At 36.2% G+C, this 23,404-nt stretch overlaps 1 protein-coding gene across 1 annotated transcript; it reads right to left on the bottom strand.

Moving 5' to 3' along the window:
- Nucleotides 1-654: 654 nt before the first annotated feature.
- LOC110600960 (transcription factor MafB) lies at nt 655-9,389 on the bottom strand. Its single transcript, XM_021737914.2, has 2 exons — nt 8,926-9,389; nt 655-1,248 (listed from the first exon to the last, which is right to left on the bottom strand). The coding sequence occupies exons 1-2, from the start codon at nt 9,199-9,201 to the stop codon at nt 1,012-1,014; spliced, it is 513 nt and encodes a 170-aa protein (XP_021593606.1). The 5' UTR covers nt 9,202-9,389; the 3' UTR covers nt 655-1,011.
- Between the last annotated feature and the right edge of the window lie 14,015 nt (nt 9,390-23,404).

The following is a 23,404-nucleotide window of genomic DNA, read 5'->3' as shown; positions in this document are numbered from 1 at the left end:
TTTGCATCCATTGTCAGATAGTCACTGAACATGCGAACAGCTATGGCAAAAATCAGTAATATGGCCAGTGCTGCTAGAGAGCACATGTCCATCTGCAGAGCTAAAGTCGAAGAAAAGGCATCACCCATATTCATTTTTCTCTACATGATTCAAAATCTATACCCCGTTTCTTCCTTCTTTCTAAGGATTTTATCTTCTGAGCGTCGCGAATGAATTGATTGAACTTTGCTGGAAAACTGGCAGGTAGAGAAAGCAACAGCGAGGACGCATGACGAGAAAAAGATTGCCAAGGAGCGGAGAAAGGCGAAAGAAGCTCGGGCTAAAATGGAGTTGCATCAAGCTAAAGCCAGACACGCTGCTGAGAAATCAAGTGCCAAGTGAACATATCATCTTCCCACGGTAGGAGCTGACCACCACCACCACCTCCACCTCCACCTTCACCTCCACCAGTCCCCACGTACGGTAGGCGGTTATGCGAACCAGCCTGTAGGAGCCAGCGTTCCCGCTTACCCTTTGGGAGGGCATCCTCCTGGCATATAATTATTATTAGTCTAGGAGTTGTGATCCTCTGTATCTGTACACGTACCTCATGTTAATAGTACCTGAGAATCTCTCATATTCATAATCTACTTCAATACACCACCAGGAGTAACATGGGGGAACTTGGTACATTTTTTGTACACTGTACACAGAGAATAAAGCATACATTCAGCTATTACATCTTGGTTTTGCAAAACCTTTGTTTCCCAGAATCTGTAAATTCTATCTGATATTTTGATTGAACAGTTCTAAATCAATATCTTCTAATAAAACAAATCAAGTTAAAAGCCTTGTAATACAGATACTAATACAATCCCGGAGCAGGTTTCCACAATTCATTGCCACAATTTGACAAAGCCACGATCTGATCTAAAAGAATTAGCTTTCTATGAGCCAAATTTAACCGCTCGTGTGCTGTTTAACAATGAAACCGAATTCAAGCAACCCATGAACTTTGATGTCGAGATATTATCATACCCACTGCAATCGACCTCGATATACTACACATTGTTGGATTTTCCCTTCTTGGGAAATCACCTGTTTCTTTATTTTAGCGGGTCGGCCACTGTGTTTAACTTGGAACCTCGGTAATGGTTTCTGGTGATCTTCAACACTAGATGATATCTCTGGTAGAACCTCTTCAAGAAATTCATCTGCTACATCTCCATCTTCATCTATTTTGAGGCGCTTCGCATGCCATCTCAGACCCTAGAACAAAGATTATACAAATTTTAACGAGCTTGAAAAAGGGACCCAACAGTAAATGGCTAATGACATGTACAAATATGGCTCTGCATGGAAAAAAATGCCAAATATTGCAGATTAAGGCATAGTAAAGTAGGAGAAAACTTGATCAACTTGGGCCCAGTTGAAATAATATGAGCAATCTCTGTTGCTCATGCTTCAATATGCCTTCCAGGAAAAGCAAGAACTCCATAACCAACTAGAATGCAATTCTTTCAATGCAAGTCGATAGAAGTTCAGAGATGAAGGATAGAACACAATGGAATTTATCTTTCTAGATAATTAACCAAAAAATTTAAGCAGAAAAAATCTAGAGGGATGAAAGACAATGGTAGAAGTTGCTGGGTTAGTAGGCTACTGCTTCTCAGATTTCTCCCATTGTTTAAGGTGTTGAGATCAGAGATGACTAGCATACTCCTGATATTTTGAAAATTCCAGGGGAAGCCCCAATAACGTGATGCACCAGCATAACTTGCTTAAATGATAATAAATGCTTAGCTACTACAATAGCGACCCATGCACGATAAGTGGATATATGGATAAAGCGGAAGCGTCTTCCATCCAAAGATTGGAGGTGGATCCTAGACACTTACATTTTCATTGAGAGTTGCACCTATAGTTTGAATCTGCAATTAAATTGAAAAATAGGAAGTCCCTAGGAAACCAGTAATAAATGAAACGTTGAAAAGTCTTTAACTCTAGAAACAAACCTAGTCGATCGATTGAGAAATGTGCATGGGGGTGAAAAACACGCAACTAAGGAGGTGTTTTTTTGAGAAACAGATAATTTTGTTTGAAATTAAAAAGAAGATCGATTTAGAAATGTGTATGGGGGTGCAAACACGTAACTAAGAGTGTTTTTTTGAGAAACAAATAATTTTGTTTGAAATTAAAAAGAAGATAATTACTATTAAAGTCCCAATATTCACTTGTTCTCTAATTAAGTTCTTATACTTCTTTTGATTTTACAATCAAGTCCCATCACATACGTAGACCAAAGATGGAATTTCACTGAAATTGCTGTTACTCTTCTCTTTTTTTCTTTTTTTGACCATGTTGGATTACATTAAACTGGATACATGGAACAACCCAAGCCACCAAATAAAACAATCTACCCATCCTAGAGCTCCAATCAGCCCAAGAACCCAAACCCACAAGCTGACTAGCAACTTCCAGAAACACAACACTGCTCTAGCAGCATCACCAGCGCTGACAAGCAACAAAACATAACAACAGGGAAAGAAATAGCCACCGCGGGCAAGCCTACTACCTTCAGACCAAAACACAGTCGCCCAATTCATAACCAACAAAGAAATTGCTAGAATCAAAGCTCAAGGGAACAAGCAGTAGGGGAAAGAGAAAAACAACCAAGAGATCAAAGCACCCCACACAACCCAGACCAAGCTGACAGCTCCAGCAATGGTGATAGAGATCAGAGACAAGAAAAACAATGCCATGGCATTTCCAGTCTTGTGTGTGTAAACATGGAGCATCCTTAAGGAGGTTCCTTGCACTCCAACGCCACATACTCCATCATCTCTCACCGCCTCCAACATCAAGTGGAGAAAGAAAAGCCGGGAAACAAGCCATGCAACCAGATCGACCACCCACACAACCCACACAACACACACCAAAACTAAAACCAATCCCAACATACACCTCACAAAACGGCAAACAAAAACCAAATATACAAAACCACAACAGAAATTCACCGAGGTGATAACAAATCCATTGCCGGTCAACATCTAGGCAGAGGAGCCCCAACCCTACAAAACCGAGATCTTCCTCCCTTGTGCTCGCCCTTTCGCTTTCTCTCTCTCCTTCTTTCTTTCTTTCTCTTTGTTTGATTCTTTTTACCTATTTCTCGTTTGGAGTGCTGTTACTCAATGTTAAATATTCTTCTAATTTTAACTTCAGTCCTAATACTTTTAGAAATAATACATTTTTCTTTTCATTTGCTCTATTTTCTTCATCAAATTGCAGAGGTAAAAAACCGTGTCAATTGAAACAAAAACATCTACAACTACCACTTGTTCGCCCATTTAAATATGAATTAACATAACAAATTTCATTAAATTTCAAAATTCAAACCAACAATCAACAATCAGAACTCTCAATAAATTCCATTTCCTCAAAACAACAAATCAAAATATCACCACAACTCTTTTTGATCAATAATCTTTGCATTTCCAAATTTTACTTAAAGTTTAAGTTACTCAACTTAGATTATTTAAGATATAATGGATTTTAAATTGTTAAATATAAAACTTGATGATTTAGAAGTGTATTTGGAAATGAGAGGAGTAGAAAGAAAACAACAAAGGGGAGAGAGAGAGAGAGAACATTACCTATCATTTTCAGAAGTTTGAGGATTACTTGAATCACTTATGAGAGAGTTAAGAGAAAGAGACAAAGAGACAAAGAAAGAGAGAGGAGGTCCAGAGAAAGTATCAGTAGCAGCCCTTAGATTAGGGTTTCTACTGAGAACAGGATACAATTTGAGCAGAAAGAGAGAGAAAGGAGAAGAAGAGAGAGAAGATAGAGAAGGAGAGAGATATGAGATATGATGAAGGCAATTAGATGTTCTTTCTGCTGTAATATAGCCCCCATCCCCACACTGCTACAATTCTCCACACACAGTGTCATTCTTAGTTAATCTCTGCAGCTCTATCAACTTTCCTTCCTTCTTGAAATTAATTCTTGACTTCTCAAAATCAAATAGAATTGGATTGAAACTTTTCATCCAATCTACCCCAAAATGACGTCATATCCCCCTAAATCCAACACTCTTAGATCAAAACTGAATTTGTGCTTCTGCACTTACCATTGGAATGTCTAACATATGTTAGTGGATGTGAGTGTTCAGCCATCAGCCACAGTAATCACCACTCTAGATATTTCAACTAATGGAAGTTTCAGGTCATTAGCCACTTTAGTATCCACAAAACTATGGGTGCTGCCACTGTCAATTAGCATCAATAGTTTTTTGTTTTTATACTCCCCATATGTTCTAATAGTGTCATCTCCAAGCTTCCCTTCAATGGCATGCATAGAGAGATTCATATCATTCTGCTCCATATTGTACTCCTCCTTCCCATTCCCATTTCACCCTAAACATTCCTCCAATTCTCTTATAAGCTTGCTCATTAGACAGCCATTACAACCTTCTGTTTACAAACATGGCCTAGAAAATATTTCTCTCCGCACCTTAAAGATGGCCTTGGTTGTTTGATATTGGTCTGGGTCATAGGTCGGGAAGTAGGTCTATGTGTTAGGTTTGTGGTTTATTAATTTGGTAGGTTCCATGAATTAGAAATGGAGGTATTCTTGCTGTATGAGGTGTTGGAAGCAATGGGCTTAAGTATTTCTGAATAAGGAAATGACTATTGAATGTGGCTTTTGTAAGCTAAGGGTGTAGGATAGGAGGAAGAGTAATTATTTGGGATTGTATATATTGTTTTTGATTAATTGGCTATAGGTTTCACCATTTTTTCTTGGAACTTGGCAACATGAAATGCTTGAGAAAGGGTATTTGGTTTTATGATTCTTACCATAGGCCTTATATCATCATTCAATCTTCCAATAAAGACCGACAAGAAGCATTCTTCCCTAAGAGAGGGCATAATTTTTTCTATCTTTATCCTAAATTCCTCAAACTTATCTTGATACTCCCTTGTAGTCCCATCCTGCTTAATTCTCATGAATTCCTCTACAATGTCCTCCACTTCCTCCTCACCAAACCTAAGGCACAATTTTTTCTCAAATTCTTCTTAATCAATTGCTTCTTCCCCTTTACTCCAATTTTGGAACAAAAAATCTGCCCCATTAGTCAAGAATAGGCTAGCAAACCCAAATCTTTAATCCCTTGGCACCTTGTAAATCTCAAAATATTTCAGACATTTTTTCAACCAAACCCGAGGTTCATTTCTATCACAAGTTACAAGTTGATCTTTGGCAAAACCCCTGCCTCTTGCCCTACAGTTAAAGACGAGGCAGAATTTACCTGATCTTTGGACGCAGCCTTCAAGAATTCCTGTTGAGTAGGAAGGATTCCTTGTTTCTGGTTTCCCGCCTTTTCTTGAGGATCAGACTTCTTAGAAACTTCCACACTGGCTTCCTTCTCTTTATTCATGAAAAATCCACTCATTATGATTCACATTTCATCAAGGAGGAGTCTTTTGTCTTCTTCCCTGTCCCTTCAGATCTCAACCTTGAATTCCTCCAACTTTTGATCATTACTCTCCTGGCTGATCCGAATCTGCTCCTCCAATTATGCCAATTTAATGGCTTTTTGACTCACCACTACACTCCTTGTCATCTTGCGACCCCCACAATAAGAATTGGAAGCGAGGGTCACCATAGAAGAAGCTCTGATGCCAATTTGTCAATAGCAGCCCTTAGATTACAATTTCTACTAAGAACAGAATAGAATTTGAGTAGAAAGACAGAGAAAGGAGAAGAAGAGAAAGAAGAAGTGAGAGAGAAGATAGAGAAGGAGAGAGATATGAGATAGAAGAGAGAAGAGTGAGGGAGAAAAGTATCTGAATATTAATGATTCTGGAATGAATATGGATTTACAGCTTCTCTATTATTTAAGCTACTTCCAGCTCCAACTACTTAACTGTCTCTGATCACTAATAACTATTTTCCCTCCAAAAGTCATCATAGGTCTAACTTCCAGAATCTTCTATCTTCTTTTTCCACTTCTTCCTTCTATATGTAACAGAAAGTTGCCATCGTGGGTTTCCCCGACCTTCGAGGTTGGGAAACCATTACTTTGGTTCATCAAGAAGGTTTCCGCTTGCCTTTGCGGTTCCCGTTCTTGATTTGTGTTAAGTTGCTATTTTGGCAAATTGATGGTTGCATGTGAGGCTTCTTCAGGAATTTGTTGGTTTCATTGTTCGGCACTTCTCTTGTCGAGCAGTGGTGGTGAGTAGTGTCATGTGATGGTGGAATAGACACCGGATTTTAGTTCAGAATTGGCTCCTCCATGGCTAAAGGAGACTAAGACTGCCATTCTTATTGCTGCCTTTCCATGGGAGTTGTTAGTCTTGTTGCCCCCTAATGCCTTATTGAATCTGGCTTTGGCTTGGTTTTTTAGCATGGGGTTTTCTTGTCTCTCTGGTTCCCTCTCTGTTCCTCTGTTGTTCTGAACTTTCCTTTACCAGTACTGTTTTGGGGTGGAGATCATAATTGTTTATCGAGCCCCGAAGCTTCTCCTCGATAGCCTGGTTCCCTAGCGGTTCGTTCAAACAATTTGGTTGGTTGGGTAGCAGAGGCAGGGTGGAGTAGGGCTTTTCGCATAGTATTGGGCTTTGTTTTCTTTGGCTCATACTGTTATCCTCATATAAGCTAGCCCCTTGGGCCTTGGAAATGCATATATTGTGCATGGTCAAAAAGTGAAAAAATAAAAAAAGAGGTTTACTTAAAGAAAATTTATACGTGGATTGACTAATTAAATCTAGAATTGAAAAAAAAAATACTAGTATTGGGACTTGAAAAGCTATTATTCCTTAAAAGAAAGAAGGAAAAGTAATCTTCCTTCATAACGTTAAAGATAGAGAAAGTGAAGGTGATAAACATATATATAAAGTACATCAAACGTGAAAACAACACCAAAGATGAGAGGAAGAATACACGAGAATGGAGTTCACCTCAGCAATTTGCAATGCCTAGAGGCTAAACATAAAAATAAGTTAAGGAAAATGATTTCATGCTACAAAAGCAAGTGATGATCTTCAAGAACATTAGAAATCTTTTGGATTAAGCAGCATATGGATCAACAATAGGAATCTAAGTAGTTTTGACTTTATGAACAAAAAAATAGCTCTTTAAGGGGAAACATCCTTTCTAAGTGTGCCTATATGCCAATATGTATTCTCTAGTGCAGAATTGACCTTCATGTTTGCTCTTAAGTCTTAACCAAGGTCTTTTTTCTTGCTATAAATATCCTCAACGCATTTTCATTTGGAACTCTCACAGTTAATCCTTGTTACATTCATTCCATACCATTTTGATTCTCCTCAATGATGCAGCTACCTCCTTCTTCCTAACTTGCCACTTGACATTGAAAATTGCCCATTCCTCCTCCAAATCAAGCCAGCTAGGATTGAAAATTCTTCAAAACATTGAAGGCTTACCCAACACCCATGGCATCCAACAGGTTATCATTTGTCTACTATTCCTAAAATTTTAATAAATGAGAAATACAACATATGACTTGTTGTCTTTGCAAAAATGTTCATCCAATAAACAAGACAGCATATCAATGAACAAAATCTTCTCATAATCTGTGTGTGTGCAAGCCATGCACATGCAGCATTTTCTCAAACAGAATGGATCTTATTCAGTAAAGATACTGGCGTTGTCTAAGCTAACTGCTTCAATTTCAAATTTGTTCTATTAATCCATATCATCTATGAGTTCAACAATTGAACCTCATATTTATTGCTTTACTTTAAATGTTGCGCTTTTACTAATCAAACCAATTGATTATTTGTCCAAAGGTCTACATTGGAATTGCTAAATCTTATTGCTATCAACATTTTACCAGATGACACACAAACCTTCCTTTATCTCGCAAGCCTAAAGGTTAGTTTATATTATTTGATGCTGTTAATACAAGATGTAGCATAAGAGCATCAAACATATAAATAGGCTACTTGATTCTGGTAAAATTACTAAGGGAAAAGTGCATGTCCATTCTCCTAAGGATTTAGCAAAACAACCAACAAAAAACAAAAGTAATCACTTAAACACTGCTATTAAAGTAATACCATTCAGTGTGCTAATTAGATGATAAAAATTTATGCATGATCCTACACAAGCAACAACCAGACAATCTGACCATAAACCAGTATAATATAGACCAATCCAGTAATAACTTAAGCACATCAGTACTATCAAAATGAAACAAAATGCCAATAAGTGTTTTCATCAGGTGATTCAAAGTTCATGCATCAGAGTACACAAAGCAACAACCAGACCAGAACCCAGTATTATGAAGGCCAATCCACTACAACCGGAAAATACACTGGAGCATCATATACTGCAGGGCTCTCAGGCAGATCAAAGCCAATTTGGAAATTTCACAGGTACTCAAAGACTAGTATGACATGAACAAACAGCACCTAACAAAGAAACTGTTATGGGAAACAAAGTCTGACCCACATAGAAGCCAAAGGGCCATATGATTTTATGACCCAAATCCCAAAGATTATTTAAATAAATTGCAACAATTTCTCTTTTTTGCATTTGCTTAGCACTCTAATACTCTAATATTATTAATTCTTCTTACTAATGCTATTACCATTATTAGATAATAAACACAAAATTCATTCATTTCTTCCCATTATTAATGGCTCAAGTCTCAGAACCTATTCAATAAGAAGGGAAATAACAACTCGCTTTGAAATGGAAGTAATGGAGATTGATAAATTGCCAATAATAACGTTTCAAACAGACAACAATAATCAATTAATAAAATTGCAGTCTCTCAGTAAAAAACTACGAATTAATTCTGTTCTTAATATTCCTACATTGCTTTGCGGAGCTACTTACAAGAATTGAAAAGCAAACAACTAATTCACAATAAGAAACGATGATCAAGACAATCAAGAGAAAATAATTGAAGAGACAGACCTGGACGCCTCCATCGCCAGAGCTAGAAGGGACTAACACTGGGCCGGGCTGGTGACGGTCGACGGCGACCTTAACGGGTACACTGAAGCCTTTACGAGGAAGCATAGTTTCTTGATAATTAGAAGAAAAACGGGATTGGTGGTGATGGTGGTGGTGGTGGTGGTGGTGGTGGCCGTGGCGATGATCGTCACCTTCTTCTTCTTGGTCTTTCACTTCGTGGGCACCCTCCTCTTTAACAAACCCAAGAAATCCCGCGATCCTCCTGAAGAATCGCATCTCATTCCCAGCAGATGCTAAATCTGGGCGGAAAATCAAGAACTGATAGATTATTGCTGGTGGGTTGTTTGGAGAAAATGAAATGTAGAATTATAGGAAAGAAAATGAGGAGAAATGTTAGTTCAGAGATGGTCCTCTCTGCTTTGAACAACAGCTATCATCTTTCTGTATGGTTTTCGTCCTTTTTTTTTCCAACAGAAATCAAAAGTTTTTTTAAATTATTATTTAGTCGTATTCTAGAAAAATTCATCTATTAATTCATTAATGTTGAAAATTATATTAATTTTTTTAAAATGTATTAATTAATTTTTTCATTGATTTTAATCTTTAAATATTATAAAAAATTTAATATATTCCTAATATAAAATAACTAATTATAAATTTTACATAAAATTAAAAATAATTAATTAAAATTTTGACTAATTACAAAATTAAATAATAAAATTAATAAAATAATTAATTAATAAATTTTTTAAAATTTAAAATGTCTTATACATATTAAAAATTAATAAATTTTTTATAATATAAATTAAATAGTAATTTTTTTTAAATTTATTGAATCTCTTTATTTTAAAAAATATATAAAAATATTTTTTGTTTTAAAAAATTATTAATTATTTTTTCATTAATTTTAATCATTAAATATTATAAAATATTTAAAATATTTTTATATGAATAAATTAATTTATCAATTTTTGAAATTAATTAATAAATATATTAAAATTATAAACATTAAATAATAAAATATTTAACAATTAAAATTAATAAAAGAATTAAATAGTAATTTTTTTTAAAAGCAAAATTAGGTTTTATTAATAAAATTTCATCAAACAAAGGGATATAGCATCCCAAACAAAAAGACAATCATACCTAATAGATTTTCTAGCCAAAATATGAGTAGATAGAGTGGCATGACGATAAATCCACCCATCTAACATAAATATCAATTCTAGAGTCTAACAAAAATTTACAATCATTCAAAATCAAACCCAATTCAGAAATGTCTAAATATGTAGACGGAAGAGTTTGAATTATCTGCAAATAGTCCATAAGAATGTAGCCATTAAAAGGCAAAAATTTCATCGCAAAGAGCAAATAGTGACGGAGAGCTAAAGTTTTAACAATTACCGACGTACTATTACCTTTCGAGAAACCAGAAACACCACGTTGAAATATACCCTCAGAGTTTTCCACAACAAAACCGTAGCCAATAAAATCTTGAACTTAGAAATAAAACCCCATCAACTTGACAAAACCAACTGAAATTGTCCAAACTTGAAAATGACGCATGAATTTGGAGAGGAATGACTTCAGGATCACGAGCAGGGTTGGAGGAATAAAACAAGTTCCTGCCCTGATATAAAGTAGCAGTGGTATTTCCATGCAAAATACCAGCACGTTGAGCAGCTTCCCAATTCAAAATATGATGCATGATGTCTTCCACAAGGTGAGCTACTGAATTTTACATCTGGTTCCATAATAATGAGTTCCTTGCTGACCATAATCTCTATGCACAGACTATTACAAAGGTTTTTTGAACCTTGTTTTGGGACTTCAAATATGTAGTAAAAAATTAAAAAAATTATCGTTAGGCTACAAACCTCCCACTCCCCCTAACCTCCAAACTTCCTTAGACACAGGACAATGCAACAAAATATGATTGACACTTTCATCTTCATGGCACCAAAGACATCTAGCATTCACATCCACACCCTTTTGCCTTAAGTTATCCTTTGCAGACAATATATTTCTACAAGCTCTCCAACAGAAATCCTTCACTTTTGGAGGAACCGAAACATTCCACAAACTAGTCCACAACTCACCCCCCACATTAAAAGATGATCTTCCTAATAAGTCCATACACACAAAGTATGCGGACTTCACCGTATACACACCTCTTTTATTAAAGTGCCACAAGAAGAAATCTTCCTAATTGATAATACTAATAGGAATACTAATAATAGCCCTGATATCTCTTGAAGAAAAAAGCTCCATTAAAAGAGCAATGTTCCAAACCCTCCCATTACCTTCAAAAAGATCACAAACACGCAAATGTGGTTTAATAAAATCAAGGCCATCATCCGCAAAAAAGGTATCCTCCTTAGGAATCCAAGGAGCTGAAGCCACTAAAATCTTCTCTCCATTACCCACCCTCCATCTTGTACCCCTTCGAATCAACTCCCTTGATGTCATCACACTTTTCCAAACAAAGCTAGCACCATTACTTACATTGGCAGAAACAAATCACCATTTGGGAAGTACTTTGCTTTAAACACTGTATAACAAAGAATATTAAAATTTGTTAAGAACCTCCACAGTTGTTTGCCAAGTAAAGACAAATTAAAACTCCTAAAGTCCCAAAACCCCATATCCTCCTCCTTCTTTCTACTACACATCTTCTCCCACGCTAGCCAATTAATACTCCTCTGCCCTTCTCTTTTACCCCCCACCAAAAGCCATTGACCGTTCTATGCAATTCATTCAAAATAGTAATTGGAATCAAAAAAATATTTATGCAATATGCAGGTATAGCCTGCAATACAGATTTTATGAGAACCTCCATGCCTGCTCTAGATAAGAATCTGCTGCTCCATGAATTAATCCTCTTTCACATTCTTTCTTTCAGAAAACCAAAAATTGCTTTTTTGTTCCTCCCAATAAGAGAAGGTAACCTCAGATAGGCACTATGACTCAATGGTGAATGAACATTCAGGATATTACTGATATTAGACCTTACAGAGGAGACCACATTGGGACTGAAGAAAATGCCAGATTTGTTGAAGTTCACCACTTGTCCAGAAGCAGCCACATAGGTATTGAGAATAGATTTAATACTATCTGCTTCCTCTAGTCTAACATTAAAAAATAGCAGAGAATCATCTGCAAAAAATAAATGTGAGATCTTTAAGCATCTAGCACCTACCCTACAACCCTACAACCAGCCCCTAGATTCTGCATTTTTAAGTAGTAACGATAAGCCTTCCGCACACACCAAATAGAGATATGGAGAAATAGGATCCCCCTGTCGAAGACCTCTACCAGGCACAATAGGACCAATCCAATCACCATTAAAATTGATATTGTAAGAAATTTTCAAAAAGCACATAGTCAACCACCTAATTCATTGAGTAGAAAAACCAAATCGTTCCAGCATGCCTTTTAGAAACTCTCACTCTACCATATCATAAGCCTTAGAAATATCAATTTTAAGTGCACAATTACTGTAACGACCTGGAAATCGGACCGCTACCGGCGCTAGGATCCAGATCGGCTTAAGGCCGCCGGGACCCGTAGCAAGCCTAACGTACATTCTATCACCTGGTCAAATCCCATACATGATCAAACATTAACATAAAAACTTAAACATCTTATGTATATACCGAGCTTGACCTGTATGCTACATAACTGAAAACATAAAGAACCCCATACTAGAGCCCTCATCAAATGCTCTAGTTGGGTCAACATAACATACATCAAGCTTGGATCACATCCGATGAACCAAAACCTAACATGTGCATGCATCAAAAACCATAAGCATAAAACCTCCACTAGAGTCCTCATCAAATACCCTAGCGTGGTAAGCATCACATGCCATAAGTTTGGTTCACACACAACTCAACATTAAACCATTACATACATCATGTACTAAAAAAGGACTAACCAAGCCTTAGGGCCAAGTACAACACTAATCCATAACATAACTCTACTTTACGTTACATTACATCACATTATCTTATAACACATGTTATCAGTTTACAATACATGTCCACACTAAAGTACTACTCTATTACATAAACAAAACCTTAACCCTTGCCGACTTCCCGATCGACCTCATACCTGCAAACCTGGGGGTTAGGGAGAGGGGTGAGCTAAAAAGCCTAGTGAGCAGAACAGAAAATTAATAATAAATCATGTTTTCATGGAATGCGTCACAGTACAAACATTTCACATCACGGATGGACATGACCACCAAAACTCCCTCTGTCTGTAACATATCATGGTGCCCGGCCCTCAAAGGAGCTCCTCAGGACTTCTGTAACATAACATAGTGCCCGGCCCTTCGGGCTCCTCAGAACTTCATTATCATAACATATCTAGGGTTATTGGGGTCGCCTTGGTCCATCCACATCAATAACAAATTGTGCAATGCAACATCTTCGTGAAATCTAATGCAATAGCCTAATACATATAAATGGTATTCATGATGCGTGAAACATGCTTAAAACATTTGAGTTAGTTCTACTCACCTCTGGCAGACGCTGGACTAACTCTGCAACAGCTAACTCTGCTAGCCTCCTCAGTCCCTCGGGTCCGATCCTACACAGGTGGACTTGAATAAGGTGCCAAACACACTCTAAACAACTCATAAACAACTCCCCAAAACCCCCCTAAAACATCCTCAAAACATGCATAGAAAACAACCAAGAATGGGCTGGACAGGGCACTTTCGGCGGCACTTTTGGCGGCTGAATTCCCTTCCAGAACCGAAAGCCATGCAGGTTCGGGGGCACTTTCGGCGGCCGAAAGTCCTTCCAGAGCCGAAAGTCCTTCCAGAGTCGAAAGTCTGGCACCTTCAGCGGCAGGTTCGGCGGCCGAAGCCTCTCACAGATCCGAAAGTCCTGGCCTTCGGGGGCACGTTAGGCGGCCAAAACTGCCTCCCATGCAGGTTCGGCGGCCGAACCTGGTTCCCTCCGAACAGCAGGTCCGAATCCGTCACAAGCAAAACCAACCTCCAAGCAACCCAAACCTCACATGCTCTCTCCCAAACATGCATACACACTCCCTCATGCATATAGGGCATAAACTAACTTAAACTTCTCAACACAAACATCACATAAACATACATTGAGCACAAAATCCACATAAACCTTAACATGCATATCTACCCTCACACAAGCATCAAAACTCCTTAAAACTTACTTAAAACAAAGAAAAGAGTGTGGATCTACACTTACCTCTTGAAGATCGAGGGTTGGTGCGATCCCTAACTTGGAGATGGGAGGAAACAAACTCCTTGGGTCTCCAAGCTCCCAAAACTTGATTTAAGCTTTAAAACTTCAAAACCCAAAAGGAAACTCATAAAAACTTGAAGGATTTGAAGAAAGAACATGAAAACAACCAAAGGAGGACATGAACACACCTGAGCTCGAGAATGGAGAGAAAACTCGCCCATTTTAGGTCTGAGGGCCTTTTATAGGTGGCCAGTCAACCACCTTTGGTAGCTTAACTTGCCTCCTAAACTATCCCATGTTCGGCGGCTGAGCCGCTCTACCTGAAGTTGCCTGTTGGGATTGTGCCAACCAGGGCACAATGGGACACTCACGAACCATGTGCCCTTCCTGACCGCATCTATAACATAGATTAGTCCCATACCGACAAACCCCTTTGTGCGGCCTCCCACACCTCATGCATTCAGTAGTGTCGGAGCCAGAACTCGAACCACCACTTAATCCCAGACTGGACTTCAACCTCTTCCAAAACTTACTCTTCTTCGATCTTCTGAGACCTCTGTCCCCCTTTTTAGTGGTGTTCCCTCACTTTTTACTCTTCGTGGCAGCTGTACTCAGGGTAGAGGGATCAATTCCTCCTGAATCCGAGATTCTGGAATCTTGAGTCTGAGCGTCTTCTTGAGACTCTCCCATGTCTTTTTCAAACATACTCACATCCAAGCCTCCATCTCTCCTCTGAACATCCATCCCTAATTCTCTCGCATCAGCTGACATTCTCCTTAGATCCATTCCTTCTCTGCTCACATCAAAAGACCTTCCAGGATCCCTTGATGTTTCCCATCTACCAACTCTACACGACTGCGCTCTTGGCAAAGCAGGGGGAAAGGTGTCTATACCTTCCCTCTCAGACGGAACTCCAGTCGATTCCACAGATCGACGAGTGCCTCGCATCCTAGCTCCTCTGAAGAACAACACACAATCATACAAACATCAGCATCATACGGTTCATGTGGAAACACATGAACCTGCACACATACATAGCATAACATTAATGCACATGCATAAAATCATGGCATTTCACATCAGCAATCAAGACAGGACTCTACATCCTATCCTAATGGACATGATTTTGCCTATTCTGCTTGCCCTTCTATGACCTCTATGAGCCCAACACACTCTAGGTCCGACCATGTGAACCTAGGGCTCTGATACTACTCTGTAACGACCCAGAAATCGGACCGCTATCGGCGCTAGGATCCAGATCGGCTTAAGGCCGCCGGGACCCGTAGCAAGCCTAACATACATCCTATCACCTGGTCAAATCTCATACATGATCAAACATTAACATAAAAACTTAAACATCTGATGTATATACCGAGCTTGACCTGTATGCTATATAACTGAAAACATAAAGAACCCCATACTAGAGCCCTCATCAAATACTCTAGCTGGGTCAACATAACATACATCAAGCTTGGATCACATCCGATGAACCAAAACCTAACCTGTGCATGCATCAAAAACCATAAGCATAAAACCTCCACTAGAGTCCTCATCAAATACCCTAGCGTGGTAAGCATCACATGCCACAAGTTTGGTTCACACACAACTCAACATTAAACCATTACATACATCATGTACTAAAAAGGGACTAACCAAGCCTTAGGGCCAAGCACAACACTAATCCATAACATAACTCTACTTTACGTTACATTACATCACATTATCTTATAATACATGTTATCAGTTTACAATACATGTCCACACTAAAGTACTACTCTATTACATAAACAGAACTTTAACCCTTGCCGACTTCCCGATCGACCTCATACCTGCAAACCTGGGGGTTAGGGAGAGGGGTGAGCTAAAAAGCCCAGTGAGCAGAACATAAAAATAATAATAAATCATGTTTTCATGGAATGCGTCACAACATAAACATTTCACATCACGGATAGACATGACCACCAAAACTCCCTCTGTCTGTAACATATCATGGTGCCCGGTCCTCAAAGGAGCTCCTCAGGACTTCTGTAACATAACATAGTGCCCGGCCCTTCGGGCTCCTCAGGACTTCATTATCATAACATATCTAGGGCTATTGGGGTCGCCTTGGTCCATCCACATCAACAATAAATTGTGCAATGCAACATCTTCGTGAAATCTAATGCAACAGCCTAATACATATACATGGTATTCATGATGCGTGAAACATGCTTAAAACATTTGAGTTAGTTCTACTCACCTCTGGCAGACGCTGGACTGACTCTGCAACAGTTAACTCTGCTGGCCTCCTCGGTCCCTCGGGTCCGATCCTACATAGGTGGACTCGAATGAGGTGCCAAACACACTCTAAACAACTCATAAACAACTCCCCAAAAACCCCCAAAAACATCCTCAAAACATGCATAGAAAACAACCAAGAATGGGCTGGACAGGGCACTTTCGGCGGCACTTTCGGCGGTCGAATGTCCCTTCCAGAGTCGAAAGCCATGCAGGTTCGGGGGCACTTTCGGCGGCCGAAAGTCCTTCCAGAGCCGAAAGTCTGGCACCTTCGGCGGCAGGTCCGAATAGTAGGTCCATTTAAAACCATAAAATCATGTGAAAATATTTTAGAAACACATTTTACCCCTTTAGAAGACTCTGGCATCTTCAGAATTCCAGATTCCAACGGAGATTCCGCCGAAAAATAGGGATTCCGATGCCGGAATCTAGCCGGGTATTACAATTACCATCATTTCTGCCCTTATTAATTTTCATATTGTGAGTCATTTCAAACGCAACTATAACATTATCGGTAATCAACCAATGAGGGATTAAGGCAGACTGATTCTCAGAGATAATCATAGGAAGGACCCTTTTAAATCCGTTCGCCAAATCTTTAACCACAATCTTATATAACACATTACATAACGCAATTGGACGAAAGTCTTTAACTGTTCAGGGCTATCCACTTTAGGGATCAAAACAATCAATGTTTCAGTAAGAGAAGAAGGAAAAGTACCTTGTTGAAGCCATAGGCGAAAACATCATTGCCAATCAAGTGCCAAAATCTCTGCTAAAATACAGGATTTAACCCATCCAATTCAGGTGCCTTGTCTGGATGTATATGACAAAGAGCAGCTCTAAATTCCTCATTTGAAAAGGGAGCACAAAGATCAGCATTATCGGCATCACTAATCAAGGGCGGCACCAACTCAAAAATCCGTTCACAATCCACAGAACCAACATCAAAAATAGATTGAAAATAATGCAGAATATAATTTTTAATTTCTTGCTCATCCTCAATCCAGATACCCGACGATTCCTTTAGTTTAGTAATACGGTTCATTCTTTGTCTACCATTAATTTGTGCATGAAAAAATTTTGTATTTCGGTCCCCATTTTTAAGCCAAAAGCACTTTGCCTGTTGTTTAAGTCTAGCTTCTTCCTGCTCAAGGGGACGATTCCAATCTTCCTTTAAAGAGGCGTGAGAAACAGTACTGGACCCATTATCCAATAATCTCTGTATAGTATTCTTCTTTTGCCAAAATTCTCTATTTCTACTCCTATCCCACAACGAAAGAGTAGAAACTAAATCATTACGTTTCATCAAAAGGTTGCATGGTATAGAATTAACCCAAGCTCCTTTAACAACCTCAGCTAGACCCTCATCACATAACCATGCATTATCAAATAGAAATCTCCTTCTATCTCCCTTAATATCCTAAGGAGTTGTATTAATCACCAACAGTTTGTGATCCGATCTAGGAACATGAACAACTGAGTAGACAACATTCTCAGCAGCAAGGGCTCTATCAAGCTTCTCTCTAACCAGATTATTCGACCCCCTGCCCTTCTCCCATGTGAAGAAAGAGCCAACAGTGGGTATTTGAACAAGATTACTGTGCTCAAGTGCCTGTCTAAACCTCTGCATAAGATAATTTAGCAAAGTTGCTCCTCCTTCTTTCTCATCTCTCGAGCATAAGTCATTAAAGTCTCCCGAACAAAGCCACGGAAGAGAGCTTCTACTAGATCTGTAACGACCCGAAAATCGGACCGCTACCGGCGCTAGGATTCAGATCGGCTTAAGGCCGCCGGGACCCGTAGCAAGCCTAACATACATCCTGTATACCTATTTAATCCCATACATGATCAACATTTACATAAAAACTTTAAACTTTCTTTCTTTCATTCACCAAGCTTAACCTGTGCATGCACAACTCATAATCATAAACACTAAACCCCACACTAGAGCCCTCATCAAATGCTCCAATGGGGTAACATATCATACATTAAGCTTGGTTTATATAAACATCATTAACACATTACATAGATCATGTATACGCAAAGGGATTAACCATACATGCTAGGGTCAAGCACAACTCTAAACCTCAATAAACATCATTACATTATATGACTGTTCAATACTATTCATTACATCATATTCTTTCTCATGTCCACTTACTAGCTATTACATACATAAAACTTCCTACTCTAGCTGACTTTCCGGACTGCCTCGTACCTGCAAACCTGAGGGATTAAGGAAATGGGGTGAGCTACTAGAGCCCAGTGAGCAGAATAGTAAAACATTAAATTTAACATTCATGCTTTTATGAAATGCATCACATCACAAACAAATCACATTAAGATTGTCACCAATAGCCCTCTAAATAATCCAATCATGCCAGGGGTGTAGTGCAGGCCACACCTGGTCTTTCTCTTACACATATCATATCATACATATCCACTCGTGCCGGGGGCGTAGTGCAGGCCACACCCGGACTTTCTCTTACATTGTGCCAGGGGCGTAGTGCAGGCCACACCTGGACTTCCATATCACATCATAGTGAGGGCTAAAGGATCATCCAACATTCATCCACATCATCATCATATTATGCAATGCAACATATTCGTGAATTCTAATGCAAACAACCTAATATATCATATGGCATTCGTGATGCATGAACATGCTCAATTTTATTTATTTGCTTTGGAAATAAAGGTCCATTCTACTCACCTCAGGCTAGCTCTGATAAGACACTGAAGCAGCTATCTCACTGCTGGAGTCCTCGGTTCCTTGGGTCCGAACCTACACAAGTGGACGCAAATGAGGGACCAAACATATGCTAACATGACTCTAAACTACTCCCCAAAAACCCTCTAAAACATCACAAACATGCATAGAAAATCATACAAGGGAAGGCTGAACAGGGCACTTTCGGCGGCAGGTTCGGCGGCCGAAAGTCCCTCCAGAGCCGAAAGTCATGCACCTTCGGCGGCACTTTCGGCGGCCGAAGGTTCCTTCCAGATCCGAAACTCGTGCATGTTCGGCGGCACCTTCGGCGGCCGAAACTCCTTTCCAGAGCCGAAAGTCCACTTTCGGGGGCAGGGTTTGGCAGCCAAAAGTTTGCCTCTACAGGCAGGTTCGGCGGCCGAAAGTCCCTTTGGCTGCCGAACCTGAGTTCTTCCAAAGTAGCAGAACTCAGCCATCCTATGCACATTTGCCTCCCAAACCTTTCAATTCAAATCCAACACTTCCAAAACATACATACACACATACATAAGCTTATAGGGGTCTCAAACTCACCTAAATCCCAACACAAACACATCAAATATACTTATACAACATACATTAACCATAAAAGCACATAAGTCTTAACTCTAAACAACTAACCTAATCATGCATTTCTACCCCATGAACCTTCAAGAAACTTAGTCAAAACATGAAAAGAGGTGAGGATCTACTCTTACCTCTTGAAGATCGAGAGGAGAGGCGATCCAACTCGGAGGTGGGAGAGATCTAGCTCCTTGGGCCTCCAAACTCCAAAAACTTGTTCTAAGCTCACAAATCTTCAAAAATCAAGTAAACGGTTGTTAACACTTGAAAGATTTGAGGAAAAATCATCAAAATCAACCACGGGAGGGCATGGACTCACCTCTGACCGGAAATGGGAAAGAAACTCGCCCATTTTCGGCCATGGGGCTTCTTATAGGGGCTGGCCAGGCCACCTTCGGAAGCCTAAAGTGCCTCCAAAACTCATGCAAGTTCGGCGGCCGAGCCTGGATTTTCCTCCATGGTCTTTTTCATTTAAAACTCAATTTATTTCTTAATTAAAACCTTAAAATACATTAAAACATTTTATTAAAACATGATTTTACCCTTCTAGAGGTTTCCGACATCCGAGATTCCACTGGACGGTAGGAATTTCGATACCGGAGTCTAGTCGGGTATTACAATAAAGCTCGAATAAGGTTTCAAGATTGACGTCGTCGTTGTGATTTCGGAAACCCATAATAACCAGTAAACCTCCATTGAACATTACATTCTGAAACAACTGAATCTATAAAATTTGAAGAAAAGCCAACCACAGAAATAAACACATGACTCTTCCACATTAACGAAAGGTCTCATCCCAATCATTGTCTATTGACTGAGAAGCAACTATCAAAATATAAAAAATTACGAAAAAAATTTCATACGAGACCTAAGAGTTTTTGTTTCCATCAAAAATAAAATGTCCGGCTTGTAACTAGTAACCAAATCCTTCAATGCATTAACTGTTCGAGGATTGTCGAGTCCTTAGCAGTTCCAACACAGGACGATCGTTGCTTTCGGCTATCCTGACCTTTGACGGGATGAGCTGTTTTGATAGTCAATTGACGCAGATTGTCTTTAATGGGAAAGGGAAAAGAAGAAGTCAGGTTTAAGAAAGAGAAAAAGGCGAGAGTATCGAATCATAGAGAGATCATAGAGGGAAACTTGGCAATCAAATAGTAAAATTTATAAAATTTTAAAGACGTTTGCATGTATTTTTTAAAATTAATTAATAAATTTTCTATTAAGTAGTAATTTTTTCCTTAATAAAATTAGAGTATTAGAGGTAAAATTTTAAAACTTTGTAGTTTTTCATTATTTTGATTTTATTTTTTAATCTTGAATGATGAAGTTTTTTATTATAAGTGTAACTAAATATTTAAATTGATTTGATTAAAATATTTTTAAAAATATGACTAATGTTAAATAATGTCATTTATTATGTATACTTCACTTCTTTAAAAAATTTTAATAATTAATAGCTCCACATTAATTTAGAGTATATTCGATAACATTGTAAATTTTTTTATTTTTAATTTTTTAAATTAAAAATAGAGTTTTCTTTATTTTTGTTATTTATTCTTTAAAAAAAATTAAATTTCTTTATAAAAAATTATAAAAATAAGTTCATAAATTTTTATATAAAAATAAATAATAATTTTTAAAATATAATATTTAATAATAAACTAAGGATATAAAATAACTAATAAATTATTTTTATAAAAATATATAATATTATAATCATAAAAAATTATTATTTAGTCAATACAGTATAAAAATTAATTTTTAATTTTAAAAAATATATTAAAATATTTTTAAAATTTTTAAAATTTATTAGTTAATCTAATTAATTTTAATTATTGAATATTATAAAAATAAAAATTTACTAATTGATTTATGTGATATAAAAAAATTCATTAATTAGTGGATTGATTTTAAAAATATATATTAAAACATGGTTGAGATTTTAAAAAATATAATAATTTATCTATTAATTAATTATTTTAAAAAAATATAATAATTTATCTATCAATTAATTTTAAGTGTTAAAAATATATTTAATAGAGATGAATTAATTAATAGCTATTTTTATAAAATTGAATGATCATTAATAAAATATTTTTTATCATAAAATTAAATAGTAAAATATTTGATGGTTAAACTAATAGAATAATTAATTAATATATTTTTTAATATTTATAGGACGTTTTAATATTTTTTTAAAATTAATAAATTTTTTTATATCATAAAAATAAAATAATAAATTTTTTTCATAAAAAATTTAAAATACTTGAAAAAAATAATTAGTAAATATTTTTATAAAATTAAAAAATTAATCTTTTCGTATTATAAAAATTAAATATTAAAATATTTAATAATTAAAATAAACAAAAAACTATTAAATAGAATTTTTAAAATTTAAAAGGCGTTTAATATATTTATCAAAACAAAACGAATGCATCATTAGTTGAGCAGAGTTAAGTATGGGTTTTGGTATAACTGTCACATAAGAGTTTGGATTCTAGTATGGTTGAGGATATGTTCACGTACGGGTGCGGGTGAATTTTTTTTTTTTTTTTTTCAAAAATGCTTTGAATAAAATTAATTTAAGTATTTAGTTATAATATAATAAAATTAAAAAATAAATTTATCATTAAAATAAAAAAATAAGACTATAATTATGAAAAAAATAGTGTTTTAAATATTTACCTTTAGTACACCGCTATTTAAATTTTTAATTTTCAAATGAAAAAAGATTGAGCATGAGTTTATTCTCTTTCTTAAAAAAATAAGAAATTAATTTTAAAATTAATAAATTTAAAATTAAAATTATATTTTTACTAAATATAATTTTAATTAAATATTAATTTAACATAAAAATATTAAATTTAAATCTGTTAAACATGTATTTACCATTAGACTAAATCTGTAAATATATTAATTTAAGACTTATTGACACATCTTTACGCGTTTTATAAATATATTATATTAAGATTATAATATTATTTTAATTTTACATTTAAATAATTTATATATATATTAATATTTTTAAATTAAAATATAATTTTTTTGGCAAAAATTAAGATTAGTAAGATATATTTAACATTAATAGTTCTAAAAGATAATTTAGTGATTAAGGCTCTGTTTGTTTTACATAATATTTTTCATATTTTTTGATATTTTAAATATTTAAAATATTTAATTAATAAAAAATATTTTCATAATTAAAAAAATAATTTAAAAAAAATTACTTCAATCTTTTAAGAAGAGGAAGTCGTTTTAAATACTTTTGATATTCTTATTAAGATTTTTATATATAAAAATTTATTAATATTTTTTTAAATTAAAATTAAATTAGTAAAAAAATAAATTATTTTATTAAAAAGTATTTTTACGTAAAATATTTTTTTATAAAAAATATTTTTTAAATATAAATTATCTGTTATAAATAAACAGAATTAAGTAATAGGAATGAATAATATATTATGAAAAATAATATAAAATTTATTAATTCAAATATTTTTTTAGTAAATTGATATAAAATCTTTGTATCTTATTAAATTTAACTACATAGTTTACATTTCTTAATTATTAAATCAAAATATCCATATATTTTATAAAATTAAACTTTATAGTAACAAAGTTAATAGGCTTGTGATTGGAAAATATTGAGATAAAT

The sequence above is a fragment of the Manihot esculenta genome, chromosome 15, assembly GCF_001659605.2.
Source record: "Manihot esculenta cultivar AM560-2 chromosome 15, M.esculenta_v8, whole genome shotgun sequence".
Taxonomy (NCBI): Eukaryota; Viridiplantae; Streptophyta; class Magnoliopsida; order Malpighiales; family Euphorbiaceae; genus Manihot; species Manihot esculenta.
This window is presented reverse-complemented; position numbering and strand designations above follow the sequence as displayed.

Bases quoted from the DNA above. Each gene is read 5' to 3' on its own strand.
- LOC110600960 (XM_021737914.2), bottom strand. From the start codon at position 9,201: ATGCGATTCTTCAGGAGGATCGCGGGATTTCTTGGGTTTGTTAAAGAG. The intron at 1,249-8,925 runs GTCTGTCTCTTC...TCTTTGTTCTAG, and splicing joins CTGGCGATGGAGGCGTCCAG to GGTCTGAGATGGCATGCGAA.